Source organism: Sceloporus occidentalis, unplaced genomic scaffold (assembly GCF_023333645.1).
Source record: "Sceloporus occidentalis isolate IW3139 unplaced genomic scaffold, rSceOcc1.0.p SCAF_3, whole genome shotgun sequence".
In the NCBI taxonomy this organism is placed as follows: Eukaryota; Metazoa; Chordata; class Lepidosauria; order Squamata; family Phrynosomatidae; genus Sceloporus; species Sceloporus occidentalis.
In genome coordinates, this window is record NW_028316983.1 from 193,706,029 (window position 1) to 193,722,372 (window position 16,344).

General features: G+C 37.8%; 2 protein-coding genes across 6 annotated transcripts in view; one reads left to right on the forward strand and one right to left on the reverse strand.

Moving 5' to 3' along the window:
- The first annotated feature begins 449 nt into the window (after positions 1 to 449).
- On the forward strand, positions 450 to 6,837 carry TTR (transthyretin). Its single transcript, XM_089518848.1, has 4 exons — positions 450 to 539; positions 1,454 to 1,593; positions 5,015 to 5,150; positions 6,429 to 6,837. The coding sequence occupies exons 1-4, from the start codon at positions 465 to 467 to the stop codon at positions 6,534 to 6,536; spliced, it is 459 nt and encodes a 152-aa protein (XP_089374974.1). The 5' UTR covers positions 450 to 464; the 3' UTR covers positions 6,537 to 6,837.
- A 1,740-nt stretch (positions 6,838 to 8,577) lies between these two features.
- The window catches only part of LOC149317274 (beta-1,4-galactosyltransferase 6), a 46,771-nt gene continuing 39,004 nt past the window's right edge, over positions 8,578 to 16,344 (reverse strand). For all 5 annotated transcript variants that reach the window (XM_089517227.1, XM_089517228.1, XM_089517225.1 and 2 more), the window contains exons 8-9: positions 14,391 to 14,492; positions 8,578 to 11,591 (exon numbers count right to left, since the gene is read on the reverse strand). In XM_089517227.1, the coding sequence (XP_089373353.1) occupies positions 11,444 to 11,591; positions 14,391 to 14,492 (250 nt within the window). In that variant the 3' untranslated portion in view covers positions 8,578 to 11,443. The remainder of the gene's footprint in view (positions 11,592 to 14,390; positions 14,493 to 16,344) is intronic.

Below are 16,344 nucleotides of genomic sequence, written 5' to 3' on the forward strand. Positions count from 1 at the left end.
CACGTGTCACCTATTTTGATCCTTAAAAAAATCCCACAGAGCAGAGACAGGATGCCCATAATGGACCACAGTATATATATATAAAGCCATCACATTTTGGGTAATCTGTGGTTAGTAATTTCTAAACAAACAAGAATTGCTTATCATTTTGTTCCATTTATGATGTCCTAACAGTCTAATCCCAACAGGCAAGGTTCATGTTTGTGTGAGTTACTGATTCTCTTGGTCTCACCGCCTGTGCAGTCTTTCATTCCACATACTGTAATCCCATGGATTTCTACAAGAGGCCAATGGATGGAAGAGCTGCACAGCTGGACTGCTTACTAAGTAAATAATCAGAATCAGCAGGTTTAGAGTCATATGGGCACCTGATAAGTAGCCTGTTTTGTAGGAGGGATGGAGTATAAAAACCCAATCCCCACTAGTGTCTGGCTGCTGGTAGAGGCTTACTGACTACACACGCAATGGCTGTCTCTACTTCCTCCCTGCTTCTCATTTGCTTTGCTGCAACAGTGTATCTCACCAAAGCTGCACCACTGGTAAGCACTGTTATTACTAGTACAGTGACAAATGGAAGGGAAGGGGTGGGAACTGCTTCCCCACAAGTGCATTATTGAATCTGTACCACAGGCAAATAGGCTGATCCATGATGAAGTTCCCAACTCTTTGGTTGTTCACCAAGGTATGGGTGTCTTGTATTGTGTTGGTGTGGGGTTTAATTTGGAGACATATTTTGTTTGTGAAACAATAGTTTCAATCCTACTGTAACTTTTAAGTAGAATAAACCCACTGAATCATTGGAATTTCCCTTTGTGTTGTTGATTCACCATTCACCAGTTGATTCAATGGGTCTACTGTAGCTGGGATTGATTAACAGGATTCAGCACATATGTATCTGGCCAGCGACATTTGGTAATAGTTTGTGCTGAAAGAATAATCATTTGAATACATAGTATAATCAGTGCTATCTAGTATAAGTACATTTCTTTTAGAAATTATTGGTAATTTCACTTCATAAAACAGTGTCAGTTGTTATTTGATTCTCTATGATGCAGAATTCAAAATTCATAGCATCATCTCAAAAAATATTCTATGCATAACTATGAAATTGGTTTTGCTAAATTAAAACCCATACATAGTTCAAGCCCTTTTGCTGGACTGGTTTCAAATTAGTGTACAGTGGTAAAGTCCCCTCATAGTTATATGCTACTTAAGAAATTAAGTCAACAAAAATTTGTTAAAAGCAATGTCCAAATATATCATGCTTGTTTTTTATTACCTTCAATTAATACATCATTTGTACGGACTACATATTTTGCCCATGCTTCGGTGACAGTCACTCCCATTACTAGGTCAAGCAATTTTTTTTACAGTGAAAGAAATGTGTGGACTGTTAACAAATAGGCCATGGACCACAGATACTCTGACAGAGATTTTCTTCTGCCTTATTAAGGTGACCCATGGCTCCATTGATTCCAAGTGCCCTCTTATGGTGAAAGTGCTTGATGCAGTTCGGGGAAGCCCAGCTACCAGCCTTGTAGTAAAAGTGTCCAAAAGGGCTGAAGATGGGACCTGGAAAGAGTTTGCTACTGGGTATGTTGTATGACAAGCAATGTATCTTGAAAACCAATGTGATTTTACTTAGCAAAATTCACAAATTCTCTATGCAAAACTATCATCCACACAGCTTTACCTCAAAACCCATGATTACTTTTAAAGGCTTGCATGAAAGACCACTATTTACCCATAGCAAAACAAATAACTTTCCAGTTTAGCACTGTAGAGAACCCTCATGCCTGCCTCCCATGCTGCACTAGGCAACTATAAAGAAAACATGATCCAAGTTTTTCTACAGCAATAGCATTAGCATGTACCTTTCTATACCACTTATCAGTGAACTCAGCACTCTCTAAATGGTTTACAATCTGTAAGCCAATTGCCCCCAACAAGCTGGGTACTCATTTTACCAACCTAAGAAAGGATGGAAGGCTGAATGAATCTTGGAGCCCTGTCTAGGATCAAACTCACAACCTTATGGGTGTAGTACTGGCATTTATTTAATCACTGCACCACCAGGGCTCCCTTTTTATTGGGCTAGCATGAATATGATGTAAGACCAATCATGTCTGTCAGGAAGGGTCACCAATTGAATTATGTTTAATCATGTATCTCTACAATTTGATATTGTTATAAGAGCCTTGGGAGCTCCCCAGGGTTCAAAGGCTGAAAATTGCAAATACATTCAAGTGCAGCCACAGGTTAATCACATTTAGGGCAAGGAAGGGAGGGAAATGAAGCCAAATCCCACCTTTGTGACCCCTGAAGCTGCCAAGCAATCCCACAAAGCTCTCCCCATTTTAAAAAATGGCATGATTTTGAAGCAATTTTCTACTTGAAAACCACACTAAAACCCATTTATCTTTTCCCTACCCTTTAGAATGCTCCCTCACAAAATGGCAGCCAGAAGTGGCACTCCATCCCATGTAGTGTAGCCAGATATGCCAGTGAGGCTCCTTCCCCACATGCAAATGGGTATCTCTGTTCTAGCAGGTAGATAGGTGGCATTGTTAGTGATGCATTGCATCACTGGTGGTACAATTTGTAAAATTATATGTGGAAGAGAATTAGTTAATAATGTTTAGATGCAAACATAATTGTTAGGAAAGACTGCAAAGGATATACCATTGCTAAGTGCTCAAAAGATTCAGTTCCATAAGACATATATATGCATAAATATCCACACTGTACACATACCTGAGGCATTGGGAAATAAAGAGTTCACAATCCCATGCAACAGACCTAACAATGCCCTTGGAAGAATTGTGAACCTGGTTCCTCTCCAGAAATGTTACTGACATTTAAGGGCAAGCATTACGTGTATATCTGTAGTTATGCACATTCTGTTTCTACCATACACATTTCATCTAAACAAATAAAATTAAGTTACTAATCCTCTGGAACCAAAACTGCAAAATATTCTAAATACTAATTTCAGAGTGGTTTCTAGAACTGCTTAACACTGGAATGTTTCAAAGCAGCTTTAAATATGGAATGTCTCTATTATTTCTGCAATAAGCTTAATTGAAAATGGGGTAGAACACCGAATTCATATTTGAGGAATAACAATTAGTACCTTTTCATAGAAATTAAAATACTTCAGATTAAAAGTATTCATCCAAGATCTAAAAGACAATGATAGAATTAAAAGATATAGCCATGCTAGTCTATAGAACTGGTATATAGAGAGATCTTGTAGCACCTTGAGACTAACTGAAAGAAAGAAGTTGGCAAGATGAGCTTTCGTAGACTTCACTCTACCTTCTCAGATACTTTTGTTCAGATGCATATGAGGAAGTAGACTGGAGTCTATGAAAGCTCATGCTGCCAACTTCTTTCTTTCAGTTAGTCTCAAAGGGGCTACAAGATCTCTCTACATACTAAAAGATAATGGCATTGGTAAAAAGCAAGTCTCTCCTGGAGATCTCAAAAGGTCTTCTTGTGATCAATATTTATCTGATCTCTGATTATAGGTACACCTTTTAAAAACTTCTCTGAAGATCTTAGTATATTGATAGATTGATGTAGGAGATTTTTCTGAAAGTATCCAGGTCCAAAACCATTCAGAACCTCCATGGAAAGTCATTTCTATATGTTTGGATGCAAAATGAAAAGCTAGCAGAGCTCCTTAATCATTGATGAAATACATTCCCAACATTTGGTCCAGTTAATGGTGTAGTGACTGTTTTCTGAATCAACATTAGTTTCTAATAAGTCTTCAAAGGCCCCACAAAAAAGCACATTGCAGTAATTTAACTGAAGCTATCTAAAGCAGGAATAACCATGGCTAGGCTATCTTCATCCATGAGAGTAGCAAGTAGGGAACAAGCCTTGACAGACCAAAGGTGTTCTTTACCACTGAAGTAGCTTGCAACTCCTTCCCTCCCCCTCCCTATTCCCAAACTGGTATGGCTTGTTTTTACTCTGTGATTGCATAATTGAAGCAAAAATAAAAAAACCCAAAGGAACATTTTAAAAACAATCTCAACCAAGGCACAGATGCATTGAAAGGCATGGAAAGTGAAGTTACAGAGCCAGTGTGGAAGGGACCATGGATTGCCAAAGCTGCACATTCATACAATTGAATAGAAGTATGATACTGAACATTTTCAAACCAGTATGTTCCCTTTGCTTCATTAACATAAATGCTGTGAGAAAAAAGGCTGGTGGTATAAAGTCCTAGGATACTAGGAGACCAGCTTCCACCATGGAAACCCACTGAGTGACCTTGGGAAAATCACGCTCTCTGTTTCAGAAGAAGGCAAGGACAAAGCCTCTTTGAACAAATTCTGCAAAAAAAAAAAAAAAACCTTCTGATAGGGTTGTCTTAGAGTCACTGTAAGTCAGAAATGATTTGAAGGCACATAAGAATGCACAAACCTCTCATGATTTCATTTCCTGATGCATTTCAAGTGTAAACAACATTACGCATGCTTTTACAATAAAATGCACATGTGCATATAGTAAAAAAAAATTGAACTCTATGTGCAAAAAAAGTATGTGTGGGACTGGGTTTGGATTTAGGAAACATTTACATTAGGGAAGTATGATTTCCATTCAGGTCTAAATCCAATCATTAGTGACAACTAGAATCAACTGTTTAATAGCAAGTCAGTGTGCAAAATTCATGATCTCAGTAGGTCAACTCTAGTTATAACTGGCAAATGAATTTAGATGTCAGCTTGTTCTTTACCATCTGCCTTGAATTGCGTGTCTCAGTAGCAGGCAGCAGCTAGTCTGAAAAGCTATACAGTAATTTGCCAGAGAGGTGCTTAGACCCAACCCACTGAAATCAATTCAACTTAATCATGACTAATTCCTGCAAATTTAATGGGTCTACACTAAACACAATAAAGTCTGGATCTTAATCATAGTGTTGAACCAGAGTTAATGTTTTCCACTGTATGCCACTTGTGATCCATTAAGATATTACTCCTTTTATATCTTTGTATCATAGGAAAACCAATGAACTGGGGGAAATCCATGAGCTTACAACAGATGAGCTATTTGTAGAAGGCTTGTACAAGGTGGAATTTGATACCAGCTCATACTGGAAGGCACTTGGTGTTTCTCCATTTCATGAATATGCTGATGTAAGTATTTGGAAGTAGATTTTTATATATAATGTAATCTATTTATTACATAAACATTTTTATATCTCTTACAATTTTCTAAAGAACCAATATGATAATGCAGCAGTAATAACTGCCATCAGCTATGCAAAAAGGGTAGGAGAGAAAAGTTCATAATGAGGCCCTCATTGTGTGTAGCCTACAGAGTCAGGCCACACTTTTCAACGTGTCTGATCCCCTCATTCATATTTTGCTTTTATGGATTATGAGACATTCACAATATTTTAGATCACTGAATCTGTGCAATTTCATATCTCACTGGATTACAAATACTGTGATCAAATTTCATTATCAGGACAGTAAAATGTTTATATTTCCATTATTTACTAAACCAGCATCAATTGGCTAGAAATTGTAAGATTTCAATTTTAGCTTCATTTACAGACAAATGTATATGGGGCCTTATTGCTTGGAAAGAAAATAGGCCTTGCTGACCATAAAATGAGGAAAAAATGAGAAAAAGATTATTTACTAAAGTGAATGAATGAAGCATTTCCACTTTATATTGCTTTATTATCAGCAAGTACTGGCAGAGGTGGCCCTCCACATTTGTGGCTTTGACTTTTGCCGATTTAATTAGTATGTTCTGTCTAGGGTGACCCTACGGTCAACATCTGTCAGAAGTTGTGATGGAGGACATAGTTTCCTAGAGGTAACACTTCTTTTGGCATTTGTAGGTCCTCCAGTACAATTCTATGGTAAACCTATGACAGATGTTGACCATAGAGTTGTGCTGGAGAACCTAGAGATTCCTAGAGAGGTGTTTTTCCACTTTCATGAGGGTCATGTACCCCTAACCCCAGTAAAATTGGGGTACCCACTGTATTACACTGTTGATGTGTACTTCAGCCAAGAATCTTGGTTTGAATCACTAACAATAAAAATAAGGAATGTCTTGTACTGATTTGTGACAATGGGGAGCAGGTGAGAAAACAATAGTTCATTTCATAGCCAGGAACTTTGAACATGGATATCCCCGTTTGTTTCAGAGTCCAATCTGTGACATATTTTTTCTGTGCATATAGATCTATTTCTTCTGTTTAAATGAACTGGGACAAAGAATACTATATTCCCATACACACAGAACAACACTTGCCCATTTAGCAGAAAAAGACAGCTGCTTATGAAACTAACAACTTTCAAATGCAAAGAACACTTGGTATTCTGCACTCTTTATAGTATAAATATAGTATAAAACTGTGCTCCCAACTTATATTTGTTTATGTTTGCCTTTCACAGGTGGTTTTTATGGCTAATGATTCTGGTCATCGTCATTACACCATTGCTGCTCTTCTTAGCCCCTTTTCTTACTCAACCACAGCTGTTGTCAGTGACCCAAAGGAATGAGACCACAGATTATTCTTGCAAAGTTATCGCAGCTGTTCCACTTTTGTAGGATTATTTTACAAGGAGGCAGTTAATTTGAATAACCAATGGTTTGTTTGCTACAGTAGCATCTAGCACTAACTTCCTGCTAAAATCCTTTTGAAGTATGTTAATAAATATTTCTTCTGTAAACACTTTCAAAATCATGTGTGTGTATTCCCCCAAGGCAAGTCTGCTTTAAGAAACATGAGAAACCCAATAGCCTTTTTGCATCTTTATATTGTTTTTCTAAGACTGATTTCATATTCAACATTAAACTGCTAACACATCCATGAATGACCAGTGTATTAAACATCATTTTATCTTTGTATAGGATTTTCCATTTTTCCTATGCAGAGCATAGGGATGGGGAAAGTAAGCTCCCCCACCCCGTCATTCTGAGGTCTTAACAGTGTCACCCCAGGACCCTTCAAATTTATAATTTTTTAAAAAAATACATTTTACCATGTTTTTACCTTGACAATCTTGCCATGCTCTGACTCTGCATTTTAAGCCCAGGAAGTAAAACAAAAATTGACTCCCAGTGTACTAAATAGTTAGGGGTGAAGCCTCTCCTGGGCTTTAAACAACCCCATGGCCAATAAGGGGTGTAGTTGACATTTATAATTTTAAAAAAACTCAGAGCTGCATGGTATGGAGGTACAGTCCTTCATGATCCCTTGGGAGGCCATTGCAGCCCTCAACCCTTGTCTCCCCTGGCAGTTGCCCATTCCTGCAACAAATAAATGTGCGTCTTGCTGAAGATAGAGGGAGGAAAGAGTATACAGTATACGTATTGTATATAGCTAAGGTGGGGATCATGTAGCCCGCCAGAAGTTGCTGAACTGCAACTCCAGTCATTCCTCATCACTGATTATGCTGAGATTTGGAGTCCAATATTCAGAGGGCAACATAATTCTCATACTCCAACCCATTGGAATCTCTTTAACTTGCTACTTGCACTTGACCAAATACTTTGTGTCCAAAAAATCTTCCCTCAGAAAACCTTTGTTGTATTTTTTTTTACCTGAATCCTGTTAGGTGCAGAACAATAACTTAGAAAAGTTACTGCAGTAACAACACTATTCACAACAGTTTAGATCTAAAAATTTCACTGCATTAACAAAGAGTTGTGCTTAATGAAAGGAGCCCTACTAAGAGTGCAATGCCCTTTTTGTGAGCTGAGTAATAACTTTAAAAACCTACCATTATTTTCATTTAATGTCAGTAATCAGTGTAACAGCAGTGGTTGCAGAAAAGCTAGATTAAAAATACCAAAAAGGCATTTTAAAAAAAAATATCTAGTCATGCACATACAAAAGACTGCCATGAGTTATTATTTGGAATACATACTGTATAATTAAGAATAGGGCAGGTTTCTAATAGTAGGCAGAAGAGCTACAAAACAATATAAATGAAGTATCTGAAAGTTAAACCTTCTCTTTAAATTTTGTAGAATGAAACAATAAGCTCTGCCCAAACCTACCTTTTCAAAAATTGGAGAAATATACAGTATCAATTCATGAACAGTTAGTAGTGCTATTCAACATACTTCATATCACTTTTCAGTGACACAGCCACCCAAGTCCATTGCAGCAGAAACAGTGTTTCTCAGGTTTGATGAAACCAGCTGTAGTCCATAAAAGCTCACACCATGACCAGCTTGTGAAACTTGCAAAATGATACAGAATTTTGTTTTCAGGATCACACAGTATATATACCCCACTCACTTCCATGCCACCAGCCTCTGAAGAGGCCAGCCACAGATGCAGGGAAAACACCAGGGATAAATTGTTCCAGAACATGGCCTGAAAAAGTATGGATGACAGCTGTGAAAACCTTCAATTTAGCAGACTTCACACTGATACAGCATTCTTGTTTTTGCATTTTACCAAAACCAGTTGAAAACAAAGTAAGCATTCTATTTTGGAGAGAAAAAAAATACTACACCATAGGCTTTAGGACACTGTATTTCAAAAGACAATGGATTTTAAAAGTACAAACATTTTAATGAGCAAAATAAGGTCATAGCATGATTTTACACAATTCTCAGAATTTGTTTCAGTGCATATAATAATGAACATTTCATCGTATACCTGGAAAGTAAAACAATGTTAAGTACACTTCCTCTGATGTGCTGCGAGTATTTTTTAGAAAACAATTCACATAGCTTGCATCTAAATCACAAGCTAAATACTTCACTAAATTAGAGAACTGGGGATCCCAGACAGAGAGAACAAGTGATTAGATTTGTCAGTGGTGTCTCATTTTAACCTAAAATATAAAGGACAGGAAAGTAGGGGGAAATCTGAAATAATTATACGATTGCTATTCCCTCAATTTAATTACAAATTGTCTTTTTAATTTTGGAAGTTCTCCTCTAAATTAGAGTTTTGAAACTACCAGGAACTAGACACGAACTTACCTTGCCAATGGTTTTAGAATAAGAGTTCATGGTTAAAGAATGTGACTAGCTCCCAGTTCCACTCATAAGCTACTTTAAAGGCACATGGCATATTAAGAACTGGTGTGTTCAAGGAAAAAAAGACTGCACATCACATTTGGGGATTTTATTTTCTAGCAGGGCAAAAAGGTAATTTTATGCCCACAGAAATGTTACACAAATATACACACACTTACACGGATATAAAAATTAGTTAATAAATTGGCATTATTTAAGTTAAGCCTTTTCATTTAAACAATATGGTCACATCAAATTAGTGCAGTATATAATAAGTAATTTGTTTAGCTCGACAAAAGTCATTTAAAAATTGCAAGTGGAGGAGGAGGACAAATCTTGTGAAAATCTAGATTTCAGTTTAAAGAATTTTTGTATGTTTGATTTGTCACACCCTCTTAAAATTACAGGCTGATGGATGAAGAATTTACCATCTTTATTTCAGTAAGGTGCCTAGCCATTTAAAATAAAATACCTATATAATTTTTACAAACTATCTGGTATTTCATGTGTACCTTTTGAGGTCTAACAATAAGATGCCTGTAATAATGTATTATGATGGGACTCTTTAAACAAACGTAGACAAGTTAGATCCCAAAAGTTTTAATGCATATACTGGGGTGCTAATCTAATATATAAATTAGTGGTTTTATTTGTATTCTGTTTGCTCTTGCTATAAATGTTTAAGGGGAAAGAAGAAGTTCTTTGGTACTCAAATTGCTGAATCTAGGCAACAGTTAGTAAAAAAAAAATCATCACATTCAATACTGAAATGCCTGTTTTAAATTAAAACCAGGACATGACATTTCACACAGAATTACCTACACAAGTATATGAAGATATTAAATAATAGTGCTCAATAAAAAGGATGCTTTCCCACAATCTTCACTCATTCCATAGAATCTGGTGGATATACACACCTTAAGTATTGAGCAAAAGGAAATAAGAGATTAGAACAACCTGTAAAATAGTAAAAATGATCACAATATCTTTAAGTCATGAAGAGAACAGACTTGGTTTGTTGCACAAAGTACAGTGACATTCCCTTTAAAAGTGGAGGGGGGCTTTTAGCACTTATGTGACTTAGTGTACTCTATGGCGGGATACAGACCGCCCAAAAAGGTTTGCTCCATGAGGGAGCCGCAGCGGCCAAATCGTGCAGCTCTGGTGTGGAACAAAAAGAAGCTGCAAAAAGTGGGTTCTTCTTGCAGTGCCTTGGTGACGCCACAATGCGCCAATGCCGCACTTGTGGCTTCACAAAGGCACCAGGACATGCGGACGCTACGCGTCTGTCACATGTGTACAGGGCGCCACCATTTTGACACCCCTGTCACGTGCTAGGGGTGAGGCCAATATGGATGGTGCGTCCTTGGCCTACCCCTAGCACGTGACGGGGGCGCCGCAAACGCCCGTCTAAATCGGGCCTGAATTTTCAAGACATTTGTCAGTGGGCAAATTCCAGTTAATGAAAATAAAGCTATACCAACTGCAATTATTCTGAATATTCTACGGATATAAAGTCTTTTCACCATCACTCTACTCCCTTTATTACTCATTAATCTTCTCAACAAGATACTTTAGTTTGTTCTTTTTATTTTGGAAGGATTTAAATTGCCTTTTAAATGACTACAAAATGTAATCTGGACCCATTAACAGTATGCTTATATATAAATCTAACACTAACACTACTGGCACTTTGTAAATAACATAATGAAATGCAATATCCTTTATGGATTGATTCCTGTAACATACATGCAATATGCATAAACAATATCATTTCAAGAATAATTAAGGAATCATGGCATAAAAATTCCCAGAAAAATTGGTGGTCAAATCATATGTACAGAAGGTGTATACCTAAGGCCTGATGCGCAAAAGTAGTGTAAAAATTTACAGTCATGGTCAACCTACATTTATAAATTGGTCCATTATATACCAGTCAAAAAGCTTTGTATAGAATCCACTGCTTCGGCATCATGCCAAAATCCAGGAGAAAATGAAAAGAAATACTTTTAGGCACATGCAGAAGCCATGAACATTGTGTTATTCAAAAGCACATTGATTTATAACCAATATTTACATAATATGGAAAATATAAAACCTTTCATTTTTAATTACAGTTTCTTAGGAGATTACATTTTATTGGCTTCTGAACAAACTATCGATTTGTTATCTATAAGTTAAAGTGGCTTCAGTTGAGAAAAATGTGACAAAATCAGGCTTGAACATTTCTTAAGTTTCATGATGTAAACATTTTAAGTAGCAGCCACCACGATTTCTTTGCACCAAATAGCATATGGTAATAAAGTCATTTTTTTCTTACATATTGAGAGATATGAGATGTGAGGCTTTAAACTTAGTACAGTAATGTTGACTTCATATGTTCCAGTGATAGGTTTTTTTCCATCCAATTGTTTATTCTCAAATCCCATCAATAGTCTTGAACAGGAGCTAGTTCTGGTACAAGATTTACTGTTATATTTGTATACAATCTGTTGACAAGAATAGTTGGTATATATAACAGATTATTCAATCCATCAATATACTGGCGTTCTCTGGAATATCTTAACAGTTTATATCTGTGAGGGGAAAAGTAAGGAAAGTTAGCAAAAGATATATAGCATTATGTTTAATTAGATACAATAAAACAGATAATTTTCAATTTGAAAATAAGCCTGTGAGTATTCTGACTGTTTATATACTTTTTAAAAAGATACAGAAAACTACCTCTACAGATTAATTCTAATTACCTAACACAAGGATTTTCATGAATGCAATCCTATATGTGTCTACGTGGATGTACAAAACTCTGGGTTCAGTGGAGCTTACATCTGCATAAGTGGATCTAGAAATGCAGGCTAAAAATGGGAATATGGAATACAAAATGAGCCAATGACAGTTTAGTTTTTATTTTTATCTCTTAAAAAAGTCAGAGGTAACATGAAATATAACTCAAAGGGTTTAGGGAAATTTCAGCATCACTGTCCAACATAGTTATGCCTTAGCATACTGCTATGATCTATTAAATTCAATGTTAATTTTTTTTTCTTCCATTTAAATTACAAGCACACTTGAAATGTTATTATAAACATAAAAACCACTTCCATATGAGAACAACTTGGTAATCTCAGGCACCTGTACCAATTGATGCCATCCCTAGTGATGCCACTGCTTACAGGATTCTTGTTGTGAGTATAAAAGTAGGGGGTACATCATGTTGAGCTCACTAGAAAAAAGCTAGAATACAAGTGTAAACAATAACAACTTACATCAAACATTTGAAGCATTGTAACATTTGAACCACAAACCTACTGGAGGCTGTGGCCTGAAACAGACAGGCCGAAAGCACTGGGTTTGGGCCATGTTGGGGTATGGTGTTTATATGAGGCACAGGCTGAATGTGACTGGAAGCTGTGCAAAGAGCATGCCAGCCTAGAAGAGCCAGCATGAAAAGGAGCAGTGAAACTGCTCCTGCTGGTGGCTAGGTTTAGGACTGCAGTGGCAGCCCACCAGGGCCGGCTAATCTATATAGGCGAACTAGGCAGCTGCCTAGGGTGTCAAAATTTAGGGGAGGTGAAGTGGCTTTTGGGGGGGGATATAATTTTTTGTGTAATTAAACAATATTAAAGTGAAAACTCATTACAGCAAACGACATAAAAGCAAACTATCGTATGACAGTTTCTTTGTACAGTGCCCCATGTGTGCCCCCCCCCCCCCCCGTGTCTGTGGTACAGTTTTTAATTGGCTTTTTGACTAATTCTCAATACTATGATGAGAGATTGGAACCTAAGTTTTATGTTATGTTTAGCTTTAACAAACAAAACAGCAGAAATCAAGGGGTGAAAATAATTATGAGGGGTTGCCAAAATATTTCTCGCCTAGGGTAGCCAAATACCTATAGCCGGTCCTGCAGCCCACTTCAAAAGCAGGCCTGTTCAATCACTGCAGTCCTAGCCCAATCTGGCCCCTCCTTTTGCCCCATTTGCATGACCCCTGAGTCTCTACTTTAATTGGGGGGGGGAACAATTTTGCAAAAGGGAAGCAGTGAAGAGTGAAATGTTACACTGCTCATGCAAACAGGTCAGCTGTTTTGTTTGGTTGCTGTTAAGTCAAAATTGTCTGATTCAAATGTCAAAAAACCCCATGATTAATCATGAGTTTTAGTGGAACTGTTCCAACATAAACAAAAACAACTAGTGTTTATGCATTGCACCGTTCACTCATGTTCAATTTGCGGTCTACTAGGACTCCTAGATACTTTTCACACATAGTCTCATTCAGCCATCCTATATCTGTGCATTTCATTTTTCTGCCCTAAGTGCTGTACCTTACATTTCTCTGTGTTGAAATTCATTTTGTTAGCTTTGTACCAGGTTTCTAATCTATTAGGGTCATTTTGAATTTTCATCCTATGCTCTGAGGTATTAGCTACTTCTCCTAATTTGGTGTCATCTGCAAATTTGATAAGTATACCCCCAATTCTGTCATTCAAGTCATTGATAAAGATGTTGAATAGCACGGACCCCGGACAGAACCCTGTGGGACCCCACTGATCACTTCTCTCCAGGATGAAAAGGAGCCATTGTTGAGCACCCTTTGGGTTCGGCTGGTCAACCAATTACAAATCCATGTATCATTTTACTAGCTTGTTTGCAAGAATGTCATGGGGAACCTTGTCAAAGGCCTTACTTGAAATCAAGATATGCTATATCCACAGCATTCCCTTCATTTACCAAGCTGGTAATTCTATCAAAAAAAAAAGATCAGATTTGTCTGACTTGACTTGTTTCTCTGAAACTCATGTTGACTTTTTATGATTATGGCATTCCCTTCTAAATGTTCACAGACTCTCTGTTGAATGATCTGCTCTAGAATCTTTCCTGGTATTGATTTCAGACTAACTGGACTTTAATTGTTAGGATTATCTCCCCCCTCCTTTTTTTTTTTTTAAGATGGGAACAAGGTTTGTCCTCCTCCAGTCTGCTGGGACTTCTCCCGTTCTCCAAGAGTTTTCCAAGATTATTGTTATTGGCTCCGATATTACATTTGCCAATTCTTTTAATATCCTTGGATGTAGTTCATCTGGTCCTGGAGACTTATACAGTGGACCCTGTTTGGTTGCGGTTTAGTTCCAGGGCCCCCCATGGATACCAAAATCCATGGATGCTCAAGTCCCGTTAAATACAATGGCATAATAAAATTATGTCCCTTATATAAAATGGCAAAATCATTTGCTTATTGGAATTTGTATATTTTTAAAATATTTTAAAACTGTGGATGCTTGAATCCGTGGATAAAAAATCTGTGGATATGGAGGGCTCACTGTATTTATACTAAAAATGAAAATTTCTGTTAGTCATTTCATACATGTTTCTTACCGTCCTAGGAACTGAACTTCTCCTCTGTGGTGATGAGGAATAGATTTGTACTTCCCTAGTTCTCCTTCTGGTCTTGTTACATTGTATCCTACGTAGTGAACCCTACAACACAAATAATTGTCTTATATAAGAAAATTTAAGTTTGCACGAATTTTGACATAAGAACTCTATGGTTGCAATCTTATACGGTTTTATGACAAATGGGTCAAAATCTTGTGTAGGCAAACAATGGCCCGTTACAGACGGGCCTTAAACTACAGACTCAGTTGGTACTAGGGTTAAAAAGGGGCATCGCTTCCGGACGCCCCTAACCCTAGTACGGACTGAGTCCGTACAAAATGGCGGCGCCCCTGCCACACGGGGGCCGCCATGACAACGTCACAAACTTGCCGCCTCCAAATGGTGCAGCGCAGACATGATGTCGTCGTGCCGCGCGAGGGCGCTTAGTGCGCCCTTTCGGCAGAGCAGGAAGGAGCTCTGAAACAGAGCTCCTTCCTGGTTTGTGTCGCTGGCGCAGCCGTGAAGACTGCACCAGCGATGCAAATCAGAAAGGGGCCGAGCGGCCCCTTTCTGAGAGTCCCCGCCACCATTGGGGTGTCCTTGGGGTTTGAAGCCCCAAGGACACCTCTTTCCAGGCCGTGGGGAAGTGGCCTTTTGCTGCTTCCTCGCGGCCTGGAAAGTGGCGGATCGGGGCCTCAGAGGGTGCCGTTCTGGCAGCTGAGGCCCCGATCTGGCGGGGAAAGGGCCGGTTACAGGCCGCCCCAAATGGGTGGTCTGTAACGTGCCTATATTTGACATTTCTAGTTACAACCATTTGCAGGACTTGACAGTATAGATTATTTTCAATGGGACACAGCTCAACCCTACAGCTATGCAGAAAAAAATCAGCCATCAATGCATCCCCCTTCTTGAACACACAACTGTGCAGAATCTCTATATGTTGCAGACCACTGCAAGAGATATGTCTTGATTTTGTTTTTAAACTATTGTGCAAGGAGTAGAAGAAACTTTGGATCACTTGTTTATTTGATGCAACAGCACTTGCTCTCGAACTACACTTAAATTCATATAATTATTTATGATACACTGAAGGAGAACCCAGAGCCAAAACCTCTAGCAAAAATTCTTAACATTTTCAAATTAACACAGCAGCACAAAATGGGAAAAATAGCTAGCCAGTGGATACACTCAGAAGACTAAAGGAGTTTCCCAACATGATGACACTGGTTACATTATGTGGACCCAAGGGCACTTTTCAAAACATGAGTAGACAAGGATGTTCTTTACATATTATAGATATGCTGCTGCTTAACTAATGGAAATTGCATCGATCGTATTACAAGATTATTACACAGTTCCCAGAAGGAACTCGGGCACTGTTGAAACCAATGAGCATGTTTTCCTTTATTGTCAATTCTATAGAGACATTCGTCACCAACTGATTAGCCCACTACTGAGTAAATTCCCAGGCAAACCTGACTCCTTTTATTTACGCCTCCTATTGGACAACAATGATTCTACAGTATCCCTTAAGGTGGCTAAATTCTGTTATATTGTTTGTAAACTGCGCCCTCAACTGTCAAATGGTCATTTTATTACCATGTAGAAAGAACTGTTTGATACTGTACATGTACAGTCTACCATCAGTTTGTATTTTAATTTGTTATTGTTATATTGATATGTTGCTTGTGTGATTTTGTTTTTATACTGGTCAATGACCGAATAAATTTATTAATTAATTATTACACAGTTCAAAACTGTCTTTCTTTAAACCTGCAGAAAAGAAAAAGTGTGAGTATCATTAACCAGACTGCCTATTTAAAAAATGTTGAAGAGAAAATGTTCAGACATAGAAACATTGTCTGAATGATAGTAGTTAACATAATGCAAAATGCCTTTTCAAAAATTTCTGGTTTCTAGTTTCAAATACATTCATCTTCCATAGATACCTTCA

What these genes read in the sequence shown, in the direction of transcription:
- TTR (XM_089518848.1), top strand. Translation starts at nt 465, where the DNA reads ATGGCTGTCTCTACTTCCTCCCTGCTTCTCATTTGCTTTGCTGCAACA. An exon ending in TCACCAAAGCTGCACCACTG is followed by an intron (nt 540 to 1,453) that starts GTAAGCACTGTT and finishes TGCCTTATTAAG; the next exon opens with GTGACCCATGGCTCCATTGA. An exon ending in TGGAAAGAGTTTGCTACTGG is followed by an intron (nt 1,594 to 5,014) that starts GTATGTTGTATG and finishes TTTGTATCATAG; the next exon opens with GAAAACCAATGAACTGGGGG.